Below are 24,503 nucleotides of genomic sequence, written 5' to 3'. Positions count from 1 at the left end.
ACCTATATTCGCCTCTAGCTCATGATAAAGTTTATGAAAATATGTGCTCCGCCTCCTGATGCTGGATCAGTACATCTGATTTTTTTTTCAGTGTAAATGAGCTCACACACTACTGAAGCAGGAAAATGAATCATTTAATCTCTCATATGTCTCATTAAACGGACACAATTATCACTGCGGCTGCTCCAATACATCACTCTTTGGACATCTGCCACTCTTTTCTTTCAAATCACAGAGCAGTGTCTGAGGCAGGGCTGGAAGAACAAATCAAGGGTAATGAAAATTTACCTCAGCCAAGTCTGAATATGAAACATAGCAATATGAAATATGCCCTCTTTTCCCGGGGAGCATATAGGATGTCATCAAATATTTAACTGAGTTTAAAATTGCATGCTCCTTAAGGGAACGTGTGAGTAATTTTTATGTGCTGGGAAACTGTTAAAGGAATATGAAATGGGATGCATTGCTAGAGATGAAGGAGGTAAAAGGTGGTCACACATACAAAAAGTGTGCAGGAAAGATTGTGTCCATGAGGCCTGAGAGGTTATGTAACTTTTCCCTGTTCAGGTTTCATCCAGTCTTGCCCACAGCACAGGTAAGTTTGCACCAAGACGGTGATACACTGTTTGCAAATACCGACATTATGAGTCTCAGCATGCATTAGGAACTTTTCTGCAAAGAGAGCAACTGTTTATATTAGAGATCGAGCCAAAAGAGGGCAACTCGGGAGGATTTAGCACCACGGACAGAGCCTGTGAGCGTACATACAAAAGAAAAACAACTAAAAACCTAAAACACATGATATGTTACAAAAAAAAAAGCAATAACAGAAAGTGGAGCACAGCTGCTTACCAAATTTTCTGTCGGCGAGGGCAGGTGAGGAGCAAAGGCTGACAGCCAATGCCGCGAAGAGGACGGGACACCAGACTGAATCCATACCGCTCCTGCCTATACTCCAATCCATCGCTCACCTCCGCTAAAACAGCATGTTGTTTAACCCCAAACTCAAAGTGTCGGCCGCTCGGAGGAGACTCACAGAGAGAGCATGTCGGAGGGCTCAGATAATAATAATAACAATACGGAAAAAACGGGTAGAAACTGGAGCCGAAGTGGCTAAACGGCAACACAATACAGGCGTTGTTTCAGCACCACAAACAGCTACCAGCCTCACGGAGGAGCCCCTCCTAAGTTTCTGACGTCAAACACACATGGTGAGGAGGGATGATGCGTGCAGCATGCAACCGAGCCGGGAGGGGTGCATGGATGGAAAGGAGAGATGTGAATGATCACTGCCCGAAAGGCTTGCAGCCAACATACAGAAACCGGGGTGGGGGGTGAAAACCCCCACATGTTCAGATTGATTGATAGGACTGATTTAGATGACTGGGGGAAACAAATGACGCGCACTGCAGGGGAGTTACAGAAATACTGCACATGAATATCAATGAATGAGCTGCTACTACATTTCTAGAGTACAGGTGCATTAAAATAATACAATATAAATTTATTATTTATATGATATTTATAATAAAATAAATACAGGGCTAATATTAACAAAATATATATACATATATTTCATTTTATTTAATTTACTTAAATTTTTTAGCTTTAAACTTTTATATAGTACATTTTTTAATGTCTCCATTTGTGTTCATCATAGCTGTATTCGTTTTCTTTATCCACATCAGATTCTCTAAAACAACCCGGTAGAAACTAAATTTAGTAAAACTTAAAGTGAATTATGTATTACAATCTGCTACGTTCGTTTTAACCCTGGAATTTAGATGAACTGGTGACATCAACAAAATATGGCAAAAGCATATAGTTTGTTCCTTTGTGTTGGACAAAAGATGAAGCGGTGAATCTAACCACTTCATCAGGTGATGTTACCTCGTGCCACTTTTTGAGACTAGAAGCTTTGCTGTCTGCAGTGTTAACAAATATTTAAGAACCGTATGTAAAGTCTGAAAATGGAAGCGGTTCCCTCTTTGAGAATGAAAGGAAGTGAGAGGATGATTTACGGCTTGTTTTCTCTGTTATTACTCTGCAAAGCGCCGCACGGGCAAGAAAACATCTGAGGAGGAAATAAACATCAAATTTAGGCTGATTGATACTGTTTGTTTTATTCTGATTAGCAGCAAACTGCAAGCTGACAGAGCAGCAGACACATAAACAGACACACGATGAAGATATGCATTTCAAATTGTTTTCAAAAAATATATGGCGAGTGAAAGCTTAAAAGAAAAGTCCCACCATATCTCTTAAGTCAAGTTCTCAATCTGTATTTGTTAACATAAATATAGAAAGTTTGAGACATGAACTGAGTATTGTATGCAATCAAGAAATAAATACAATGCAGGAGTTTAGCGAGCCTTGGAAAACTTTGTATTCCTGGTATTAATCCAAACCCTTAAAACAAAGGTGGCTGGGGAAAATCGACCTTCAGGAAAGCAGACCAAACAAAACAAAACAAAGCAGAAAATACATCACATCGACACTTTTGTCTTTTAAAGTTGGAACTCATAAATGCAGAATCTCATTCAAAGTCGTCACAGAAGATTCATAAATAACCCTGTTGGGGAAAAAAAAAAAAGATGATTAGCCAAATTTAGTTATTATTATTCACAAGTCATCAAAACAAAATCATCAGATTTCCTCCTCGCTTACCTCTGGACGTCTGTGCTGTCTGCAAAGGTGACTGCATGTTTGTAAAGCTGCTGCTGGACGGACACAGCTGCGCTCTTCAAGCCCGCTTTAGACTGTCCGGCTAACAGGCGGCAAGTGAAATGTGTCGTTAGGACCAGAAGGAAAAATGTTCAGTTTTAAAGTTTTCCGTTTTTTGGAAGTGGAAGCTCACCGTGTTTGATGACCGCCAAGACGTGCAGGACGGCTGCGAGTTCAACGAGATTGCCGATGGCCTCGGAATCCACAGATGTGCAGACCTCTGCCAGAAATGCCCTAAAAGAAGCAACAGCAAACCATTAGACTCTGGAATACTCATTCATGGAAGTTAATGAAAAGAAACTTTCAATACTGACCTGGTAACAGGCTGTGACTTGAGGAGGACAGACAGCAAGATCCTGGACAAAGGAGGCATGTCGTCCACTGACTCTGGGATGATCACCGCCTCAGGATGCTCAATCTTTAAAAAAAACACGAACGTTAATATTTCCAAAAAGTCCCACATCAGTCTCAGAAAATGCAGGATAACTGTTTATAATCTGAGTGCGTCCATTGTGCTGCTACCCTCCTCTGTCAGCTCACACCTTCTGAAGCAAATGTCTCTTCTCCACAACGATAACCGCAAATAAAGTAGAGAAGACCCCGCTGAGAGGTGCTCGGTCCCAGAGTTGGGCCACCTGAAGGAAGTCCGACAGACCGGGAACAGCTGACTGACAGAGCTGCATCAGAGCAGGAAGAGAACATTTTATGGAGGTTAAAGCTCAGTTACCGGAACAGCCAGGTCCATCAGAGACTTTAATAAATAAAAATTTTGAAAAACCTGCTTTCCTTCCTCTGGATCCTTCCTAAGGCGACGGGCCAAGAGCTCTATAATCTTCTGGAAAATGTTAGACACCACACCTAAAATAACAGTGGTTGGATCCTCCTGATTCTCTTCAGGCTCCTTGCTGTCCTCAGGTGCATAGCTGTTTGCCACCTCCTTCAAAATTGGCAACACTGCAGGGATGCACAGGTAGCCCGCTTCTGAAAACACAAAGCAGCGTTATCTTCAAATTTCATCAGTTTTTCTCAACAACCTTTTTTTCTTCTGACAAAAAAGATTGATAACTAAAAAAAGGAATGCACTATTAAGTTGTGTAGAACTGCTCCGGGGAAAACAGTGCAACGCTTTACGTCCCACTCTCCTCGTTTTCCATGAAAACGCGATGGGAGGAAGAGAAGAGTAGACATGTGGATACATTTTGCATTTGATCTCATTAAAAATAAGATGCTTTGTAAACCATGTGGAGCAACTCTCTACTTTGGGTGAAGTAGGCTATTTTCAGAAAAACAAAAGTCCTGGCATTTCTCGGCGTAAATACAGACATGCAGACCATCTGAAACGCTCACCTGAGAGGAGGATGAGCGAGCACAGGTGTAGGATTTGACCCTTGAATGTCTCATCGCCCAAACCCACGAGCAAAACGTCACGGCATACTGTCAGGAAGCTCTGTGAAGAAAACAAAACAAAAACAACAAATAGGGATTACACCCACTCTACATGTTAGCATAACGCTCATTTTTATGTCCAACACAAGCAGGTTTATTTTCAACACTCAAAGTGACAGGCTAATGTGGAGAAGGGAAATTATTTTACTGCTATTGTTAAATAAATAATTGTCATTATTATTAAAAAAAAAATGGAAACAAACAGATAATGCTAAAATGAGATAATAAAGCTATTTCACCACGGCAGTATTAACCGGAGGAGGCATGTACAGAGTGTGTGTGGACTGAGGCAGAACAATCAATGAAGAGTCTAAATTTACCAAGCAGAACAGAAAGTCCTGGGAGCAGGAGGAAAAAAGGCTCCACAAAAACCTAATGTTCTGGATAACAACATAACTCAGCCTCGGCACTGTGTGCCCGGGTGAAAATGAGTGAGTTAACAATCGAAAGTGGCAATTTATGCACGAGGAGATGTGATTTAATTCGCCTGTGAGAGAAATCTTTTGCTTGGATTGACTTTACTGGTCAGATAAACCAGAACCATTCGTCACAAACCGACCTCGCATCTGAATTTATCTTTGCTCTTCTTTGAAATAGCTAATCGGTATTTCTTTAAACAGACAGGCTGATGACCCATCATGTGAGCCTAAATCACACATTTGTGCTGAACTGGAAACCAGAGCCTCGTCTCCTTTTAATGGAAACCGCACACATTTTCCTTGTTTGACCAAATTAAATGCCTCAATATTTTCAAACCCCTGCTTAAAAAAAGAAAAAAAAAGTAGCTCTTGATACAAACACATGTTCACAAAATGAACTGTGGAGCTCACCTCGGTTATCTCTGCAGCCAGCGGCTGTGGCTGAGATTTCTCAGAGTCCTCGCTGTCATCATCGCTACGTTTCGCTAGAAAGGGCAGCACCCTGTCGGCTACCCACGCAGCCACATGCTCCAGAGAGAGCAGGTAGTCACGGCCATCTGACAGCTGAAAGAGAGAGAAAAGCTTTCATTTTCTTTTTTTAATTCTTTTTTCACAATTAACAAGAGGGGGGGTAGGGGAATTTAAAAAAAAACAAATCAACCCATGGCCACATTTAGCTCACAAATCTGATGGTGTTTTCACACCTGCGCCTTTGAAATCAAACTCTGGCTCCTTTTCCCCTTTGGCGTAGGTCATTCCTGCGGATGCGAACATGGTAATTACACTCAGGTGTAGAACAAAACACCTGAGCTGAGACCGTTTGAAGGAGTCCAGCTCCTAACAAACTCCAGAGCAGTTTGTGAGAACTTGATCCAACATAACAACAAAATATCTGCTGCTAATCTGAGCTAAAAGCCTTCCCGTGAAGCTTTGCATTCTGGGATACAACGGCAAACTACAGATGTGTTACTACAGTCCAGTGTTGCCTGAAATATTAACTATTAAGGTGGAGAGTCTAATGACAGAAAGTGCTATAAGCCTCACGTTATGTTGCAGATGTGCGCCGAGGCGGCCGTGGTGCTTGAAGGCGTTCAGTGCCGTCTCCACGCTGGCATGTTTGGGGTCTTCTGTGGTGGAGCTGAGATGACTGTAGAGCACCAACTATGGAGACACAAATGACAGAAAACACACTTCTAATGGAGGAACCGTTCACACTTTTCTGTCATTCGGTTCAAATATCGTACTGAATGACATGCATAATACCTTCCAGTTCCCCAGAACTGTATGCAGCTGCTTCAGTGGTTTCGCACCGAGAGCCAGGACCTTCTCACGTGTTGAAGTGTGGCTGAAAATGTGCTCCAGGTAAGCCAGCGCCAGGTCGGGTTTGGTCTCCACCGTCTCCATGATGCATACCTTTCGACCACTGGTCGCCTTGTCCTTAAGATGACCACAAAAAAAGAGAAATTTTTTTTTAAAAGAATAGAAAATCTAACTTTTTTTTTTTCATGAAAAGTGCCAATTTCTACAATAGTACAGAGAGAACCCAACAATGCTGTGAGCAAAGATTTGGTGACAGTGGTGAGGAAGAACACTCTTGACAGAAAGTTAAATCGTCATCTGTCATGAAAGGAAAGAAAAGACGAAAGAAGAGGAGCACAGAGAGACCACAAACAAACGAGACATAACACAAACTTTGTGAGAAAGTGGTCAAAAGTTAGAGGCAGTCGTTGTAGATAATGCCAGAGGAGTGAAAGAGCAGTATATCTAAGGGCCACCTGATCCAGCTGTAATCATAAGCTTTATTAAAAAGTTTAAGGCTAATCTTAAACTTTTGTGTTCTGGAGACAGACAAAGAAGACTGCAAAGATGTCAGGCATTGCATAAAGCGAGTACCTTTTTGGGTAGGGACTCTGTGAGCCAGTCAGTGATGAGCTCCAGGATGTCAGCAGCCTGGCCCCAGCTACAGAGGCAGTCGAGCAGCTGGCTGTACTGTGCTGGAGCAGCTCCCGAGTCCATCCTCCTTAGTCTAGACATGACTCCACAGCTAGGAGTAAGAAAGCAGGATGAAGGAGAGGATTATCCAGGATGTTTTTGGTAAAAGAAAAAGCAACAAAAACATAAAAATCTGAGTCAGGAAAAAAAAAAAAAAAAGCTGCTCACCTGAACATCGGCACTGCAGTCGGGGGCATAAACGAGGCCAGCTGTATGAGAGGAACAGTAGCTCGCTCATCCTGGAAAACAAATCATGACTGCTTACATTTATTCAGGGGACAAAAATAAATATATAAAAAATACAACAGCACCACACTGCAGTGGATGTACCTCAAAGGCCTGGAAATACTTGGACATGACAGAGCCAAACTTGGCACACGTATACTTCTGGGCCTCTTCATTTTGTTTCAGGGCTTTCGAGACACTTCTCCACAGGATGACCACGACCTCCAGCAAACTGGACACGATGGTCATGTCTTTCCCCAACAAGGCAGGTGCCGCCTGCTGAGATGAACAGACACACAGAGGACACAGCCTGAGCTCGTGTTTCAGCACATTTTCTTCTTATCTCTGCAGTTCCACTAGTGGCCACACGAGGCTGGATTTAACCCTTTACAGCAGAAATAAACATGTTTACACCCTGGAACCAAAAGAATTTCACCTCTGTGAAATCCTGATAACTGCATCGGTGGTTATTTTTACACATCTCCGGCGGCTGTAGGCACTACCTGTTTGCTAGGCTTCCTCCACTAATTTAAGTCAATGATGTGAACTTAGAGACACGTTTGTGCCATTTGTGGCTTTCGAAGTGTTTTCATGTAATTATGTGACTAATAATAATGCTTCCTGTGGAGTTAATGGCACAGCTGGCCCAAGAAGTTTCTGCTCAGGTTTTTTTTGTTTTGTTTTTGAGTAAATCTTTACTATTTTTTTAAATATATTAATACTCATGTGAAGGTGTCTGTGTGAGGCACTCATTCAGTTTGTGGATGCAGCTTTTTTTTTTTTTAAGCAGTACACTTTCTATTCTAATTATGGACACTTTACACTCTGAAAAACAAAAACAGCAAGAGCCAATTTGCTGAAACAGGAAACAAACAGTGGGTGGCAACGAGGTAGGATATTATTTTTTTATATACATACTTCCATGGTGTACTGTTTCAATCAATCAAAAAGTCATCTAAATAAATTCAGATTTGACTTAATGCGCGCACATTAAGTCAGTCTGTGTGTTTCCGTCTTACTGCGCTGTTCTCTTTGTTGCTGTCATTGATGTCAGTCATGTCACAGTCAACCTGGATGCAGCTGTTCAGGACACGACGAATGGCCAACATCAGCTTTACTGGAGGAGAAGATAAAACGGTACAAGCATATTTAAAATATCCAAAACACAGCATGCAAAAATAAATCGGGTTTTGTTGCTGTGCATTTACTTAAGTTAGTGGGTGCTGTGTGTCTATAAGCAAACTGGTAGAATTTCCTGGCAGCCATGGGGTTCATCTGGATGAGGGTGATGCAGCGGTTACACCACTCCTTCTCCGACTCGTTGACCGGGAAGAACGACTTGAACAGCAAGTCGACGATACGCTTGGAAACCGAGTGTGAGTCAATGGCAAGGCGGGCCAGCAGGTGGTCCATGTTGCACACGTCCCAGAACTGGAGATTGGTAGATAGAGGAGATAAATGACAAGTAAAATTTGTGTTAACAGGCGTCTTTGGATTCCTCTGTTTCGATGAGGGACAGCGACAGCCTGTTAAAGCTTTTAAAAAAAACCTACACATACATTACCTTTGCAGCACGCACTGCTTTGACCTTCATAAGCATGTCGAGGAAAGCTATCCGGACTTTCTCTGAGTTATCATGAAGGCTGTATTTGAGGGTAGGTAAGAGTTTCTCCAGAAGTGGATGGCTGAGAGCGTTGTCCAGGACAATAGTCAGACACTGGAGAAGGAGGGTAATTACACAAACCACAAGTCATTAAATAAATTATCCATGACTCATGCAAATCCAACGATAGTTATTCCGCATAATTAACTGGCAAAATGTCAGGACAGCGATTTCTTTCTCTTCTTTCAGGAAGGGAAAGAAGCCACATTTTCCACCTTGAACACTGAGCAGCGGACATCAGGGGAGCTACTGTCAGCCGCCAGCTCCGCCACCAGCTTCTTCACGAAGTCTGTGATGACTGTAGGTGGGAGGAGCTCCCAGCATTTAGCCAGGATCTTGCAGACACCCAGGGTGGCGTTGGAGCGCACTGTCGGGTGAGGATCATCAAGGAGGTTCTGGGATGACAACAGGTGACATTTACGATTCTGTCTGCGCTCAGACAACGCTAGTTTAGAAATGCTTTGTGCTACTGAGATACACCGAATATTCCCTTAATGCCTGGCGGGGGTTTGAAAGGTTCTCACCATTGCTGTGTCCAGTTGCTTTTGAATGTTCTCGTCTATCTTCTCGTTGCTTTCACTCGGGTCGTAAAATGGGAAAGCCTCGGTGAAAAGCAAAGTGGAATTTGCACGCACCTCAAAGTTAGGAGCCTGAATAAATCAAACAGAAACACATTAGATTAGAATTAAATGTCAAAAATTCAGGGTTCAGCTGGCTCACGATGGGCCTTTTGAGGGTTGACTGTGCACATAATCTCAACTGGTCTGTATATACTTAAATGTGTGGATCGTCCTCTCATTAATTAATAATATTCTACTTGGTTTTTTTTGCTTGAAAGCGAGGCTAAAACTTGTATGAAATACGCGTACACTGAGAGCTTTCCAAAGTATGGGCCTGTAGAGATTATAGAGCATCTTGTCCACGTTGCGGCAGTCCTTCCTCATGTGGAAATAGCTCACAATCTGAATATGAGACAAAGAGAGCAGAGAATGACACTCCATACGATGAATATGAGGACTAAAAACATCTTTAAAACATGCACATTTTTTATTTTACAGTCTACCTGTCGGACTTTGGAATGCACAGGAGAAGCTCTATGAAGGAAGATCGCATTCTGCATGAAATCCTGAATGCATAAGCTCTCGATCTTCTCCAAGAACTCCCCACTAGCCTTCTTCCATGCTCTGAAGTAGATCTCTGCAATATGAGCAGTGATGGGCCTGAATGGAAGAGTTTAGTTGTTATTAACATGAAAAGAAAAGTGAGCGTGTCGGCGAGAAAAGACTGGGGTTCTTACTTGCTGTAAAACTCCAGCTGGTTTTTGATTGTGCCGTGAATAACCCAGATGAAGTTGACGTTCCAGCTGAAAAGAAACACCAGGAATCGCTTTCCCTGTGACAATATACACATCATCAGACTGACAGCTCGAGAGGGAAGCCACGACGATAAAAATAAATAAAGCAGGGAGTGAATCGTGAAAACAAGCACGCAGCGGCTGAGCATAACTCACATCATCGTTTCTAATGTGAGCAGGGCGGTGAAAGCACTGAAGCAACAAGTCGATTATCTGCTTGTTTTCTTCTGATGTGTAGTCAAGACTCAAAAGCACGTCATGGAGCCTCCACACTCTCTGGATCTCAGCTCCCTGACAAGAGATCACAAAGGTTACCAGTTATCAGCAGACTGCTGTGAGACGCACTGGATACTGATGGAAAACATTTCTTTCAGAGTGAAAACCTGCTGAAAGAGCTGAGGAGCTGACATGTGACTGAGGGGTTACACTCACTGGTTTCTTGAGAATGAAGCTCTTCTGAAGAGACACAAAGAAAGCAGTGCGCCCAAACCGTTCTTTCTCCTGCAGCCCTTTCTTCCACCAGGCCTCACACAGCGCGTGGATGTGGTTCTGCAGAGGTGCCTCTGAGACAGGAAGCGACACCAGTACATCTGAAGGACACCGACACACACAGATGCTCATTATTATTTAAGCTTTCTGAAAACGTCCACGATTCATCTCATAAACTGAGCAATTATGATGGTTTCTCAGGTTGTTTTTTCATAGCTGGTAAAAGAATTGGTACTTATAACAGCTGGTTTCTACTCTTACAGGATAATCAAAGCTCTATAATGTATATATTTATAAGTTAGGTATAAATATCTATCCATCTATCTATCTGAATGGGAAGAGCATCATATGCAACTCATTTGCTGTAAAAATGTGCAAAAAACACAAACACTCACCGTGAAGACGTCGGGTAACTTCCAGAAGGGGGCTATAGGGGTCGTCTTGTAAAACCTGCAGAGACACTGTAGAGACGAGCGTCACGCCGTCCACAACAGCCACAGCGTGTTTCTGGGAAAAAAGTTAATGAACCAGATGTTAAAAAATACAATTAAGCAAAATGTGAAAAAGCTTAAAAGCAATGTGATATTACAAAAATCAACATAGGAGTGCTTTGCATACATCTAGTCCTTAATATTCGAATAATATCACTGACAAAGACTAAGCATGGGGTCAGTGAGCTGATCCTTTTACTCACAGAGTCTGCAGTGGGCTCCTCCTGCATGCCCTCCTCCTCCCTCCTGCCCTCCCAGCGCTCTGTGGGAAACTCCAGCAGGACGTCCTGAAGCAGAGATGCCAGTCTTCTCCACAGGGCCTCCCTCTGCTCTCTGGGCATCTCCTGCAACACCTCCTCCACATCGAAGGGCTCGGCTTTGTCCTTCTGCTCAGATTTATAGACAGACAGGCGCAGCTTTGACTGGACAGCCATGTGTTATGCACATTTAATAAAAATATAATAACTGAAGAAATGATTTTTGTCTGTAATTCCAATGTCAATTGTGACCGCCACATTAAAAAAAGATATTTGAGAGAAAAGGATGATCATGCATTTTTTTCTCACTTCACCTTTCAGCACATCCATTTTTTCTCCATAAAAATCCACAATTTACTTCTCACCAGGCTGAGTCAGACTTAGTTTAGGTCACATTTATTTATTTTTATTTGAAATATAATTAAAAGTTCAAGTCTGCCTTAATGACAAACCACACAAAGGACAAATTTCTTCCTTTTTTACCCCACCGGATGCTAAAACTACCCTGATATTAATATTCTGAATTTGTCACAGCTAACTCTTACATACTGTTCAGGTCAAACCTAATTTAACATTTCTTTTATTTTCATTTCTTTCTTTTTTTTAATGGGGCATGGGTGACAGAGTTGTAGGGGGACCTGTCTATGTTCCCACCATGCTCGGGTTCCTGCAGACACCTGCTGGTCTATGAACGGTCATGGGGGGAATCTCCATACATGAGGGTTAAACAGGCTTATCATCAATAAATTATGCTGGGTGGTTTTGCCTTGTCTCTCTGTAACACTTGTGGACTTATGTGCTGTGATTGCTTAATATCCATCTGTGACATAACTCTGAGAAAAGCCTCAGCTCGGGCTGCAGTGTGAGTACTGACAGGAAGTAGAAAGAAAGGTCATGTTTCTCTCATTTTGGCTTCTCTCCATTGACTCCCTGTTAAACCAAAGGCAGAATTTAAAATTGTCCTCCTCACATTCAAAACCCTTTAATCACTGAGCTCCATCACATTTTAAAGACCTCACAGTGTAAAACTGAGCACTTTTATTTCAGAGTACAGGCCTCCTACGGCTATAAAAGAGTACATTTGCAGAGCATTCAGCTGGATTCAGGAAGGGCAGAGCCTCTCTGCTTTAAAGTTGGGCTTAAATTATATTTATACACAACTTTGTATCCTGCAGTTTGGGAGTTTTCCTCCCTGTACCTTTTTCCAGGCTCGTCTCCATCTGCTCAGTCTAAGATTTTGGAGGGTGAAGCAACCAATTACATGACAGCAACTCAGTGCATTTAGACATGTAGACACACAACTGAAGTTCAAATGTAGCATGAGCATGTAGAATAAAGGTGATTTAAAATACTTTGAATCTGGCGTTGTTGTCTGTGCCACACGGGCTGGTCTGAGTATTTCAGAAACTGCTGATCTGCTGAGATTTTACCACACAGCCATCTCTAGGCTTTACAGTGAGCTGCATTTCTCTGGGTGAAAATGCCTTGGTCACGGGAGAATGGCCAGACTGCTTTAAGCTGATAGGAAGGCAACAGTAAGTAAAATAGCCACTCATTACAACCAAGGTATGCAGAAGAGCATCTCTGAATGCACCACACGTCATACCGTAAGCAGATGGGCTACAGCAGGAAAAGACCACACCAGCTGCCAGGCCTTTCAGCCGAAAACAAGAAACTGAGGCTACAATCTGCACAAGCTCACCAAAATTGGACAGTAAAAGATCAGAAAAACCTTGCCTGGTCTGATGAGTCCCGATTTCTGCTGTGACATTCAGATGGCAGGGTCAGAATTTAGCATAAAAAACATGAAAGCATTGATCCATCCTGCCTTGCATCGATGGTTCAGGCTGATGTGATGTAATGGCCTGGAGGATATATTCTTGGCACACTTTGGACCCATCAGCTTCAGTTGAGTATGGTTTAAATGTCACAGCTACTGGATTCGTGTTGATGACCACCTCCATCCAATTATGAAAACAGCGTCCCCATCTTCTGATGGCTGCTTGCAATGCCACAAAGCTCAAATCATCTCACACTGCTTTCTTGAACATGGCAGTGAGTTCACTGCACTCAAATGTCCCAAACCGTCACCAGATCGAGATCATGGATGTGCTGCTGACAAATCTAAAGCAACTGTGCATTGCTGTCATGTCAATATGGAGCAAAATCTCTGAGGAATATTTCCATCATCTTCTTAAATCTCTGCCACAAATAATTAAAGCATTTCTGAAGGCAAAAGCAAGGTGTACCTAATAATAACAGGACTTAACACGATGAGTCTGTCTTAGCTTATTGAACAGGAGTGCATGCATTTTCTTGATATTTCTGATTTATTTTATGCTTGAGTAAATCAAAGCCTATTAAAAAAATAGTCTGAAAGATTTTTATTATCGTCTTGGTGACTTTTCCTTTGGTTATAGGCCAAAACCTCTTTGGTGAGTATTAAAAAAACATGTAGGAGGGAAAAATGTTTACTTTACAACAGACAGTAAAAGTTTGTCAAAGTTGGGATCGAAACCAGCATTGTCAAATAGTTAGTTGAGTTAGCTACTTACGTGAAGCTGAATAAAGCGAAGAAAGTCCTCCACATTTTCTTTACAGACTGCTTCTAAAAATGCCTCTCGCTTGGACATGGTTCCCGCTTCCACAGTGATCCGAGGTAACCGTAAGTTTTCCTGTAATGCTGCTATGAAGCCACTATAGCGTTAGCTTGTCTCGCTGTAACAACTCCACAACAACAAATATGGCAGTCCGTTTGTTGTTACCGTCAAAAGTGCTAATTGCAGACTCAGGGTTGGCTGGTATTAAGGCTCACAATGATACGCATCTGAATTAAGCAGCATTTCCTTCGTCTGTTACCTTTTTATTAAGGATTTTGTGAAAGGAAACAGTGAAATGACAGCGAGCCATAACAACAGTAAACCCGCGCAAATTTGGATAAAGTCGGTTCCACACGTCATCACGTTTGTTTCGACGCCGACGTACAGTTGCAATTCCCGCTTTTGCCACTGGATGGCGGCAAACCACTACAGATGTTCTGTGTCTCAAAAAGCGTAAACGAGTAACATTATCGCGTTTTCGTATTACTTTTTCTGTGGATGATTCATATTATGGATTACACCCCAGTCAAGAGACATTTATTTGCAAGGCGCACACCAAGCCTCACATAATATATCGTAATTCAAAGTGTTTATTATTCAGTCTTTGCTAGATTTACTATGCATTCAAGTGATTTCAGAATAATCGGAAAAAGGACAACTCGAAAAAAATCACGTCAATGCCAACCGAAGATTAAAAAAAACAATTAGGAAATTCCCTTAATTGCTTTTTAGGTACGCAGAAAACGACAGGTCACTGGTCCTTGTTAACCTTCCCATATGACCTGCTCGACCTCCTGAGCTTCAGCCAACCTGAAACTTAGCAAATATATCTTGTTGTTCAAACGAGACCAAAATACAAGACATCATCCGTTTGATTTTCATATTCCAAATTTAAGCACAACTTTAAGCACAACAAAGTTGCAAAATTTGGGGAACATCACAGAAGCACATGATAATGGGGTATTAAAAAAAGCACACCAACGTTCACAAGATAAAACATGTATTCATCAAAAGCCATCCAAAATAATAACAATAAGAAGGCAAGTAAATTATATTTCTGTGAGTTTTTTAAGGCACAGGATAGATAACCAGAAATGTATTTAACAGCTCCCATGAAACTCATAACTGCAAGGCAAAAACATACACAAGCATGACTAGGATGCATCATCTTGACACAGACTCTGGCAGCCCTGCTCATAAAATGCAAAAACTGTTGTCCCTGTTCATGTTTTTCAGTTTTTTCAACTTACATTTAGTTTGAAAACAGTCAAACCCTTATTCAAGTATCCTTTGCATAATGCACAGAGCTTGCTCATAGCCCTAAAATGTCCCCAAGTCTCATTCAGAATCAACCACCATTGCACAAATCTCCTAAAATATACACAGCACAGCAGTCGTTTTATTCTTTGCATATCGGCATTCCATGTTTGTAATCAAGCATTAATAACGAGAGGTAAGCGATCAATCAACACTGCGTGCCAAAGGAAAATCAAAATCTCAAATCAGGACTGCTACTTAAGCATATATTTGTGTGCATCAGTTCCTTTGGTTAGTTTTCTCAGACAACAAATGAAAATTCTTCACATTTTAACAAACCGGATACAAAGTCATAAGAATCGTGACAGATTTCAACACGAATCCTCCAAGGTAAGTATAATGCCATGAAAACCCCTGCAAATTCTTATAACTATATATATTTACATTAAAACACTGAAAACAGAGACAAGGCAGTAAGTGTGTTTGAACAAATTAAAATATGTTACAACATCTTCCAATCAGGCTCATGAACGATTAACAGGAAATTTTGACAAAAATAAAACTAAACATGATGAAATTATTCCTGTTAACTAAATGGAAATTATATATGAATACAACAGAAGGATGTGCCCTTAGGTTAACAAGATAACTATGTTACAGAAGAGAGGTGGTGCCACTACGTGACGACGGGGTCTTGAATACTTTTTGTGGCTTGAGACGACAAACCGTCTTCACTTAGATAATACCTGCAACAGAAAATGATGAAATTAGATATTTAAGGACAGAAATTTGCTTCTTTTTTTTTTTTTTTTACCCCCAAGAATCAACTCAATGTTGTACAGGAAACACATAAAATGCTAGTTTACCACTGTGTGATTCCTTTTGCTATGTCATCTCCACTTAAATCCACCAGAACCTGTAATTTTAGGCAAAAAACAAAGAAAAAGAACAAGAAATGTTTAGAATCAGCACCTGCATTGATGGCTCGAAAAGCGATAAAAACGTCAGTGCGTAAGCCACTACAGGGAAAACCTGCAGGAGATACCTTTCCCAGAAGCCCTTTGTGTTTGGACAGGATGCTCCCTCCATTCTTCACAGCAACATCCAGAGTTCTCCTGTAGAGCTCCACAATAGATACACTAAACTCAAACCTGCAAACACACACACACGCACACAAACATAAGCATACGCTTTTTATGTTTAGCATAAAATCCAGATTGTGCGTGGTCTTTGTCTGGGCCTTCTCTACGTATCCCTTTTGTCCCTCTGCATTTTCTTGCAGGGTCCTGGTGGGTGAAGTGAATCAGTGTAAATGGGACCACCCGGCCGGTCTGCCCGGATGCATTTAAGAGCTGCTTGTCTCAGGCTTTGCTCTACCTTGTTCTCCATCCACTTAGCACCATGCAATTTCTACGGCTGCCTAAAGATTCAGACAGTGCTGACTAAAAAGAGTGGGGACTAACAGCGATGTGATGAACAGAAACAAAGACATTTAGGAACTTTGTAGCTGGCAGCGCAAAGTGGACGGGCCCCAAGTTAAACTTTTTCTCAAATTTGGGGCAAGCCATTAAAGTAACCACCAATGAGAGGATACTATCGACTGATATAAGACAAGGTGGTGAATACAGTACAGGGATGCCAAGGAAACTGGAGCCGGGGATGTCCACTAGTGACCAACTGTCAACAAACAAACTGATGTGTGACAAATGAATTGTTTTACATGTGGACAGGACTTAACTCAGTCACGTATGGTCACAAGCTTTTCTGTAATGACTGAAAGAAAGAGATCACAGATACAAGCTTTCTCCGGTGTCTGGCTCAGCCTTTGGCTCATTTGAGGTAAGGGGGTAGAGTAAAGCTGCCACTCCTCCACACAAAAAGAAGGTAGATGAGATAGTTCAACTATCGGACTGGGATGCATCATGGATGAGGTGTACTGTCCTACTGGGTGGAGGCAATGGGGCAGGTCCAGGACATGCTGCAGAGATCTGGAAGAGCTGGAGAGGGAGGCCTGGTTATCACTGCTTTGACTAACAGAGTAGCAGAAAACGGATGGATGGATAAACAGGCGATTGAGTGCGTTGAAACTGGGTCTTTGTCATGGCTTAGTGGCCAGACTATGACAAATATGGGGATTGTTCTGGTCCTTTAAACAAAAGCTAAGGCAAAGAAATTTGCCTTAGCTTTTGCAAACTGTAGAAAATTATTTGACTTTGAATTCACAACAAAGCAGCATACACTAGTGTAAACTTGAGGCCTTGCATGGTTTGTTTGGCTTGCTAACCACATTGTGGAGAGACAGATAAGTTGGTTTAAGTTGGTATTTGTGATTTGTGATTTCAACATGGTGCCAGTGGGGTTTAAGTAAGTGCCAGCAGGTGCTTAAGTGTTTGTGTGAGTCCATAATCTCTTTCTCTTTGACCTCAAGTCTTCTGTTCTAGCCCCTCCACAGCTATTGTTAACAATTTCATCAGCCTCCCCTGCTAATAGTTAAACTGCAAACCAGCATCAAGTGTTTCTGACATGGGCATATTGCCTCTCTAAGTTTGCACTAAGTCATCAAAACTTTGAAAACCCCTGCAGGCTCAAGATGGCTGATAATCAATACAACTGCATCAATAGCCAGCGGGACTAGGAAAGCACCGACGTGCTAACTCCAGCCTACACGAAGGAGCTGAATGATGCGATCGGCTTTCATCCCTGAGGCTAAAAGATTTAGTCTGAGCACTGAAGCTCAACTGCAAACAAAAGTGTCCAAAACAAACAGAAACTCGAGGTGATGGATCCACAGCGGCCACATGTGATACGAATCTCAGCTCAGCAGGGTCATATTGTCTGTGCAAGCTCTTTTCTTCAGTAATAAAAAAGCTCTGTTGCTAGAAAAAATTAAATATTCCACAACTGCACCCTTGCTGTCGGTCTGAATTCAAGAAGGACCCTGAAAATATAACTGAACATTAAAACTGGAAATAAAAGGAAAGCTTTGAAGGACTCTCAAAACACAGCCAGTTATCCAATTAGTACAGCGGCACAACTGCAGCTAAAGGCAGAAATATTCTCAGAGCTTATAACAATCGGACACAGGTGAAGCAAAACAACAGATCCCCAATAGTCACATTACGTTACAAATCTGCAAGGAATCTCAGCAAGTACTGATGCAAACCCACGTCTGATCGTAAACAGGATTAAGAGTCCTCTTCATTGTGCTTGTCTTCCTCTTCCCCGTCCGGCTCTTGTCAGGCAGCAAATAGAGGCGTATGAAGGGGTCCGAGCCATCTTTGGTGAAGGCTATCAAGTTGCTGAGGACACACAGGACAAAGGTGTTTTCACTCACATGTTGCCAGGCACGTGTTGCTTGTTAAATCTTTACAGTTAGCAGCTCCACAGGAAAGAAAGTGATTTGAATACCACAAACTCAAGTTAATGGCACAAAGAGCCCAAAAACAAAAAGTCCTTCGAACCACTTTGTGTAAATTCAGTGTATTGTAGTAGTTTGGAGCTCACCGGCAGGCGTGCACCACCACAATGAGTTTATTCCTCTGGGAGCTGTGTCGAACAGTCAGCTGGATCTCACCCAGGGGGTACTGGCTGGGGGCCGAGCCGCTATAAACACACCAAAGTCAGTCAGTGTCACGTCCAGGTGCTGCGGTCGAATTTACAAAGTGCATGCATACAGGGACTGATTAATTGTTTGACAGGTAGGCTGATAAAATATTTATAAAGATGAATATTCAAAAATCACGATGACATTTAGATGGAGGCCAGAATTTAAATGAAGTTGATGGAAAAACAATAAGAAACCCTGAGATGAGCCAAGCTGGAAAATAAACAATAATAAAAGTAATATGTCATATCTGCCATTTACTTCTGCAGCTGACGAAGCCTTTGCTGAAGCTCCACGGTGGCAATAGGCAGGGAGATATCCGATGCCAGGCTGGCTGTGGACTTGTTGTGCGGCAGGTGTTTCTGGGAGCTTGACATGGCGGTGGTCAGGTTGGTGGTACTGTAGCGATGGCTGGCTCCGTACGGCTCGCCGTCCCTGTCCTTGAGGTTGAGAGTGGAAGCTTCTATAGGATGCGAATGCGTGGGCGGAGGCAGCGGCGAATCTGAGGCTGATGGTCTCAGGGACGAGGCTGGGGGTGCCTGTGGCACGCCGGACTTGTTGACCTGGACTGAAGAAGGCTGGTCTGGGGACACTTGCTTCTCCAAGGACAGGATCTAGACAAAGACATGAAGATGTTTAGTTGATTGACAATAGAAAATAAGAAGTTAAAGTTAATGTAAGTGCTGTCATTTCACGTGAAAAGTCTCTAAATTTAGCAGACCTTTCTAAACCGTGTTTTTCTTCAATTTTATTATGTTTTTTTTAAGAGTCTGCAAAGTAATTTCTCTTCTAAATGTATGTTGGTTGTGCTTCAATATGGAGAAACTGTTTTAGAGCAGGTCAATATTTTAATGTAGCTGCATTCCTTTTTTTAATTGGATCACAGTCATTCAGTATAATACGCTTCATTTTGGTCTCAAGAAGGGCAATGCAGTTTGTTTGTTATAGCTTCCTGTGTTTCCATGTGGGAACAGGAGAAAATATCCTCATTAGCAGTAAGTAATGGCTTTAGTTAAGGCTGAACTACGCTATGGATGGCAATTAGGCAAACCACCAAAGACTACCTGTCAAATCACTGGATTTAGTGCCTCAGGCAAAGAGATATAATTTTAGTGGTGCATCTCGAAAACGTCTACAGCACAAACAGCAATCAAATCAGAATCTGACTTTAATTTTCACCGCCGAGATGCCGTGACAGCAGAGATGACGCTACGCCTGTTCCAATTTTCATTAAGCCACTAAGCCCCACAGTTTCAGAGTGAAAAATGCTGTTAACTAAATAAAAGAGAAATAAATCAATGTCAGAGTCTCAGATTTTACAGAAGACTCACAAATGAATCCTGGAAATATTCCTCCAGAGTGTCAAACACGCTGACATCACAGTCCCCTATAAATGTGAATCCTGCAGCTTCTTATTTAACGTCCTAGGACCTGGAGTCCATGTATGTGGGCATCACATTTTGGGTTATTTAGACCAAAATACTCAATTTTGCTCTCATTCATTGGGTCCCAGGAGGTTAAACTTGTTGAGCTGCACTTAAACACCAGGGCTGTCTCTGCGTCATCCTGGATCTGCCCCATTCTGAAGGAATGTTACGCACGCGACTTGTTGGCTTTGCAACTGATGGGCTGATAAAGACACACCTGTGTGAAAAGATCAAGCCCAACCTGACTGTCTTTTACTGCATCATTCATAAGTTAGAACCTGCAAACATGTGGAACATGTTACAGAGCCGAGTCATTTTCCTATATGTATCGACTCTCAAACTTCAAAGTCTGCTGCTGAACTGAGTTAATGAGCCGGGTTACTTTGTTCCCTGTAGGGAGAGTTGCAAACTACTAACTAGTAACTGCTACACTGACAGTAGTAATCAATAGCAAATATCCTAACAGGCTTCAGAGTATGCAGGACCGCTCTCTTTCCTGAATTATTATGATAATCATTATCACAGAAAAAAAAATATAATCAGAATATTCCCAAAATTCACACTATATAAGATATATTGTAATGTACTGCAAACAGATTAAACAGTTTATCTTCTCAAACATGACATGCTATAAGCAAATCCATTTACAGTTTTATTTATTTACAGTTGAAGCTAGCCAGGGGCACATTGTTAACTAGATTAACTAACTACAGTCGGTTTCCAGGTTGCCACTTCAGTAAAAATCTATTTGCAAGAACAGCCACTGTTTTGTGTTTCCACACTTTGTGAAAGTCGGGCTTTCAGGGCAGTGAGGCGGCTCTTTTCTGCTCTTAACTGGGAGTTAAGTACACTCCAGCAACTGCAGTAAAGACAGTGTTGCTGAAAGACATTAGTCTTCGTCCCAAAAAGCCCGGCATTACAATATACTGCATTAAATATAAATACTCAGAGGAGCCGCAGAGGTTAGGTTAGGGTCTGATTTTTTCTCTTTTTATTTTTTTAAAATCTGATGATTATTAACCAAACCTTTGCCGCTAATGTTTCTCTGCTTAGTCTAAAATGCGTCAGATAAAACGTTTTCAACCAACCTCATGACATGGCTGGATTAATTGGCTAACTAACCAGCTCCAACTGATTAAATCTGCCAGGGAAGGTGAGGATTACTCCATGAAAAATCAGTGAGCACCACTTAAAAATAACTTTATATTAACACTATAAAAATTGCCAGGCCTTTAAAGTGTCCAGTATTTGGATTCAGCTGGGAGCTTTTCTCAGATTTGACTGACTTCCTATGGAATGAACCAAGCCGTTACTTCACCTGGTTGTGGACTAGAAATGAAATGTTTATAGAGGTAAATCTATCACTATTGTAAGCTTTTTCAATTTATTACATACTCAGTGTGCTGTATCTTTAATTTAGACATACTGTATCAGTCAGTTCTATTTGAATTAACAGATTGTGAACATCTGTTCTGGTCTCCTAAGCCTGAAATGAATAACCCATCCATCCTCAACGCAGCTGCAGAGAAGAGATGCAGCCTGTTTTTACCCTCAGAGCCATCTTAAGTTTGATGGTGGAGCTGGGCCCAGAATTCTTGAGGGGAAAACGCTGATTCAGCGTCATGTCCTTCTCCACCAGCAGGCTACTCAAAGGCACCGTCAAGTTACCCAGAGTGCATTTGTTCTTGTCGTCTTTTACCTGTGCAAAAAGCAAAGATCTCCTTTTAGAAATGTCAGTTACTTAATCTGCGTCAGCGTACGATCTTATAAAGAAAACAGATGTTGTCCGTGACATTTTGAAGAGTTACCTCCACCTCGAGCTCCTGCCTCCTCGGGTTATGGACCAGGAATGAAAAACAGTCTTCCCACAGGGGCTCCTTAGTCTTGTACCGGATCTTTATGGGCAGATAAGTAGCCATTTGCTGGTTGTTAATACAATGACAAATCTGATCTTATATCTCATATAACATTTATCCTCTGCTTGGTCTTCTACTCTCCACTCCAGCAGTTCTGCATCTTCTTTTAAACCCCTAACAGTACTTGATTTACACCTTGAGGTTTCTAAAAAGCCTGATTATTCAGCTTTACATGCATTTAACCCCAGACAACCAAACTCCTCACACTAAGTGAGGAGAGATTATTTTTATGGCTAAACCACCAACTTTACCACTGTACTGTATCAGTCATGTGACATAAGCTGAAGATGTAAGATGATCTGATAAAGAGATCTAAAAGTGCAAATCCATCAAACACTTCTTTGGCTTGGACTGGAAGTTTGTGAATCTAAAAATGTGGCTGAGTTTCTTTATGAATCATGTGTCAACAATCATGCAATCACAGAGTTAAAATTAAGATTACACAGTGCCACGGGGTTCGTTTTACACAAAAGCAATAACTCGGGTGTCCCGCTTTCATCCCAAATGTAATGACAAACTTTTGAATTTGATTTAATTTTTCTCACCTCTGTCTAAATTAGGGTCTAATGAGTAATTTAACAGCTCTCATCCAATTACTTCCTCTCAAAAAGTGAAACAGCAGTCATTCCTGCAGCCTCATACTGAAGCTGAGGATGGGCTCATGGTTTCATTGCTTCATTTTAAATCCAAAGTCCTGGAGCACAGAGCCAGTTTGAATATGAACGCAGGACTGTGTTCATACTCAAACACTTTCATAAGTGCAAACAGGCTCCATCGCAGTAAACCTCCAACAGCTCACGCCTGCAATAAAATCAGCCCAGCAGATCTTCCTCGTTTACATTTCCCTTCTGAATGCTAGGATAGAAATTTCCCGTGAGAAACAGCCAATCATCGTGTCAGACTGAAAGCTCTTAAGCTGTGCAGTTAACTGGGTGTTGGTGGTAGCAATTCCTCATTTAACGTTCTTTATTTTACAACAACAATTTCATTTCATCTCTTTTTTAATGCTACAGTCAGAAGGAAGTATATCGCTAAAAGAACGCCTCAAATAGTTATATGTAATTACATATAACAGCTTGATTGCCCAGAAGTCTTTTTTATGACTTACTAAGTGACACATTATTCTACGAATAAAATGCACAATTGCAAAAAAAATAAATAATCGACACAACATTCCAGGAATACAGAGCTACGATACAATGACACAGCATAATAACTTTAATGGATACTTCCACGACTCACCTTACTTTCAAGAGTTTTATGTCCAACTCTGAAATGAACATAAGGGCTGGGGTCGCTGGTATTCTTCTTAGCAGACTAATAGAGAATCAGACAGAAGAGTGTTAGCGCCATGTACCCCACTGTGGCACAAAAATCAACTGAGGGACAACATAATTGCACTCAAACATTCAAACAGCAGCTCAAGTGGAGACTCAATCAAGCACACAACGGTGAGAGAGCCTGTAGTTCAAACAGGAAGGAGCATTACCGTACATTCTGACAAGCAGGGCTGCAGGCAGAGCGGCAACCAAGGAGACAGCCGAGCTTTGTCTCCTCTGCGGGCTAAATTTAGCATGCTGGGCTTTGACAGCTACGTATTATTCAGTATTCCTCTCAGAATAATAATACCCTACATATCTACAGGCCAAGGTCTGTGACAACAGAGGAAAAGCCTTCATTTTCTCATCATCTAATCCATTCTCTTGAGGATGTCGCTTGAGTTTGACAAATGTTTCTCACCAGCATTACAATTAAGCCTCCCATTGAACATGCAGGCTGATAATAAAGACACTTTAACGCACCACGTATTGAACAGAAATACACAGAAATACTTTCACAAGTTTTTACATAATTCATACAATATCTGTTTTTAACTTGTTTAAACTACATGTCCAAAAGAATTGGGACACGCCTCCTAATCTTTGTATTCAGGTGTTTTTAGTCCCCAGAGCCACAGGTGATTAAAATCAAGCATGCAGTCTATCTTTACAAGCGTTTGTGAAAGAACGAGTCGTTCTACAGAGCTCGCTTAGTTCAAGGGTGGTGCTGTAACAACATGCCACCACTGCAACAATTTTCCTTCCTCAGATCAACTCTGTAGGAGTATTGTGCAAAGTGGAAGTTTTTAGGAATCACCGCAAGTCAGCCAGTCATAAAATGAGCATGTAAAGTTACAGAGCAGGGTCTCTGACTGCTGAGGAGGATCGTTGCAAATGCTCTGCTGGCTCTATAAAAGTCCAAATCCTCCTCTGGCATTAATATCAGCATATAAACTGTATGCCGGGAGCTTCATTTCATGGGTTTCTATGATCAAGCAGCTCCTCTAGGTGTAAAGTGTAGGCACCCTAGTACTTTTATCTGTATAGTAGAGATTCTGTGTTCTATGTATAAAGTGAACTGTGAACAAAATAAATTCTTTCTGTGAAGGTAGAATCTCTGCTGTTCCTCTATATCCATTTTCATTTGTTTTTCCTTCATCACGCATGAGTTTAAATGTGTGATTAGAGAAAATCTCTTCTCCTCTGCTGGATTACAGTTTGCATCTTTTCAGTTATAACTGACTGATTCTGTTTCCTTTTTTGACGTTATCGGAGGAGGAAACAGTTTCCTGTGACTGATGCGGTATCAGACAGTGGAAG

At 41.6% G+C, this 24,503-nt stretch overlaps 3 protein-coding genes across 5 annotated transcripts in view; all 3 read right to left on the bottom strand.

Annotated features, from left to right (window-relative positions):
- Positions 1-1,479, bottom strand: part of ptprn2 (protein tyrosine phosphatase receptor type N2) — a 147,665-nt gene extending 146,186 nt beyond the window's left edge. For both annotated transcript variants that reach the window (XM_082546246.1, XM_082546247.1), the window contains exon 1: positions 853-1,479. In XM_082546246.1, coding sequence (XP_082402372.1) covers positions 853-964 — 112 coding nt within the window. In that variant the 5' untranslated portion in view covers positions 965-1,479. The remainder of the gene's footprint in view (positions 1-852) is intronic.
- Positions 1,480-2,104: 625 nt separating this feature from the next.
- On the bottom strand, positions 2,105-14,034 carry ncapg2 (non-SMC condensin II complex, subunit G2). 2 transcript variants are annotated; one of them, XM_082547660.1, is made up of 26 exons: positions 13,616-14,034; positions 11,007-11,189; positions 10,708-10,819; positions 10,256-10,413; positions 9,980-10,114; positions 9,767-9,861; positions 9,533-9,689; positions 9,339-9,431; positions 8,994-9,119; positions 8,685-8,864; positions 8,371-8,523; positions 8,015-8,237; positions 7,826-7,923; positions 6,912-7,085; positions 6,750-6,820; positions 6,483-6,633; positions 5,853-6,026; positions 5,634-5,750; positions 5,001-5,153; positions 4,072-4,171; positions 3,503-3,705; positions 3,267-3,401; positions 3,039-3,142; positions 2,858-2,958; positions 2,668-2,767; positions 2,105-2,572 (listed from the first exon to the last, which is right to left on the bottom strand). In XM_082547660.1, the coding sequence occupies exons 1-26, from the start codon at positions 13,691-13,693 to the stop codon at positions 2,521-2,523; spliced, it is 3,426 nt and encodes a 1,141-aa protein (XP_082403786.1). In that variant the 5' UTR covers positions 13,694-14,034; the 3' UTR covers positions 2,105-2,520. The 2 variants fall into 2 exon arrangements, with proteins under 2 accessions (XP_082403786.1, XP_082403787.1); XM_082547661.1 differs by having other exon boundaries at positions 6,912-7,082.
- A 240-nt stretch (positions 14,035-14,274) lies between these two features.
- Positions 14,275-24,503, bottom strand: part of esyt2b (extended synaptotagmin-like protein 2b) — a 39,884-nt gene continuing 29,655 nt past the window's right edge. Inside the window, exons 14-22 of the mRNA XM_082547662.1 lie at positions 23,107-23,181; positions 21,757-21,843; positions 21,498-21,647; positions 18,783-19,135; positions 18,422-18,520; positions 18,085-18,216; positions 15,963-16,068; positions 15,784-15,833; positions 14,275-15,663 (exon numbers count right to left, since the gene is read on the bottom strand). Of these exons, the coding sequence (XP_082403788.1) occupies positions 15,594-15,663; positions 15,784-15,833; positions 15,963-16,068; positions 18,085-18,216; positions 18,422-18,520; positions 18,783-19,135; positions 21,498-21,647; positions 21,757-21,843; positions 23,107-23,181 (1,122 nt within the window). The 3' untranslated portion in view covers positions 14,275-15,593. The remainder of the gene's footprint in view (positions 15,664-15,783; positions 15,834-15,962; positions 16,069-18,084; positions 18,217-18,421; positions 18,521-18,782; positions 19,136-21,497; positions 21,648-21,756; positions 21,844-23,106; positions 23,182-24,503) is intronic.

The sequence above is a fragment of the Aulonocara stuartgranti genome (assembly GCF_965226115.1).
Source record: "Aulonocara stuartgranti genome assembly, chromosome: 9".
Taxonomy (NCBI): domain Eukaryota; kingdom Metazoa; phylum Chordata; class Actinopteri; order Cichliformes; family Cichlidae; genus Aulonocara; species Aulonocara stuartgranti.
Note: the sequence above shows the minus strand (reverse complement) of the source record. Positions and strands in the feature narration are given on the sequence as shown.

Coding starts and splice junctions, on each gene's coding strand:
- ncapg2 (XM_082547660.1), bottom strand. CDS start 13,693: ATGTCCAAGCGAGAGGCATTTTTAGAAGCAGTCTGTAAAGAAAATGTG. Junction 8,524..8,684: donor TCCGCTGCTCAGTGTTCAAG/GTGGAAAATGTG, acceptor CTCCTTCTCCAG/TGTCTGACTATTGTCCTGGA. Junction 4,172..5,000: donor TGGCTGCAGAGATAACCGAG/GTGAGCTCCACA, acceptor TTTTCTTCACAG/AGCTTCCTGACAGTATGCCG.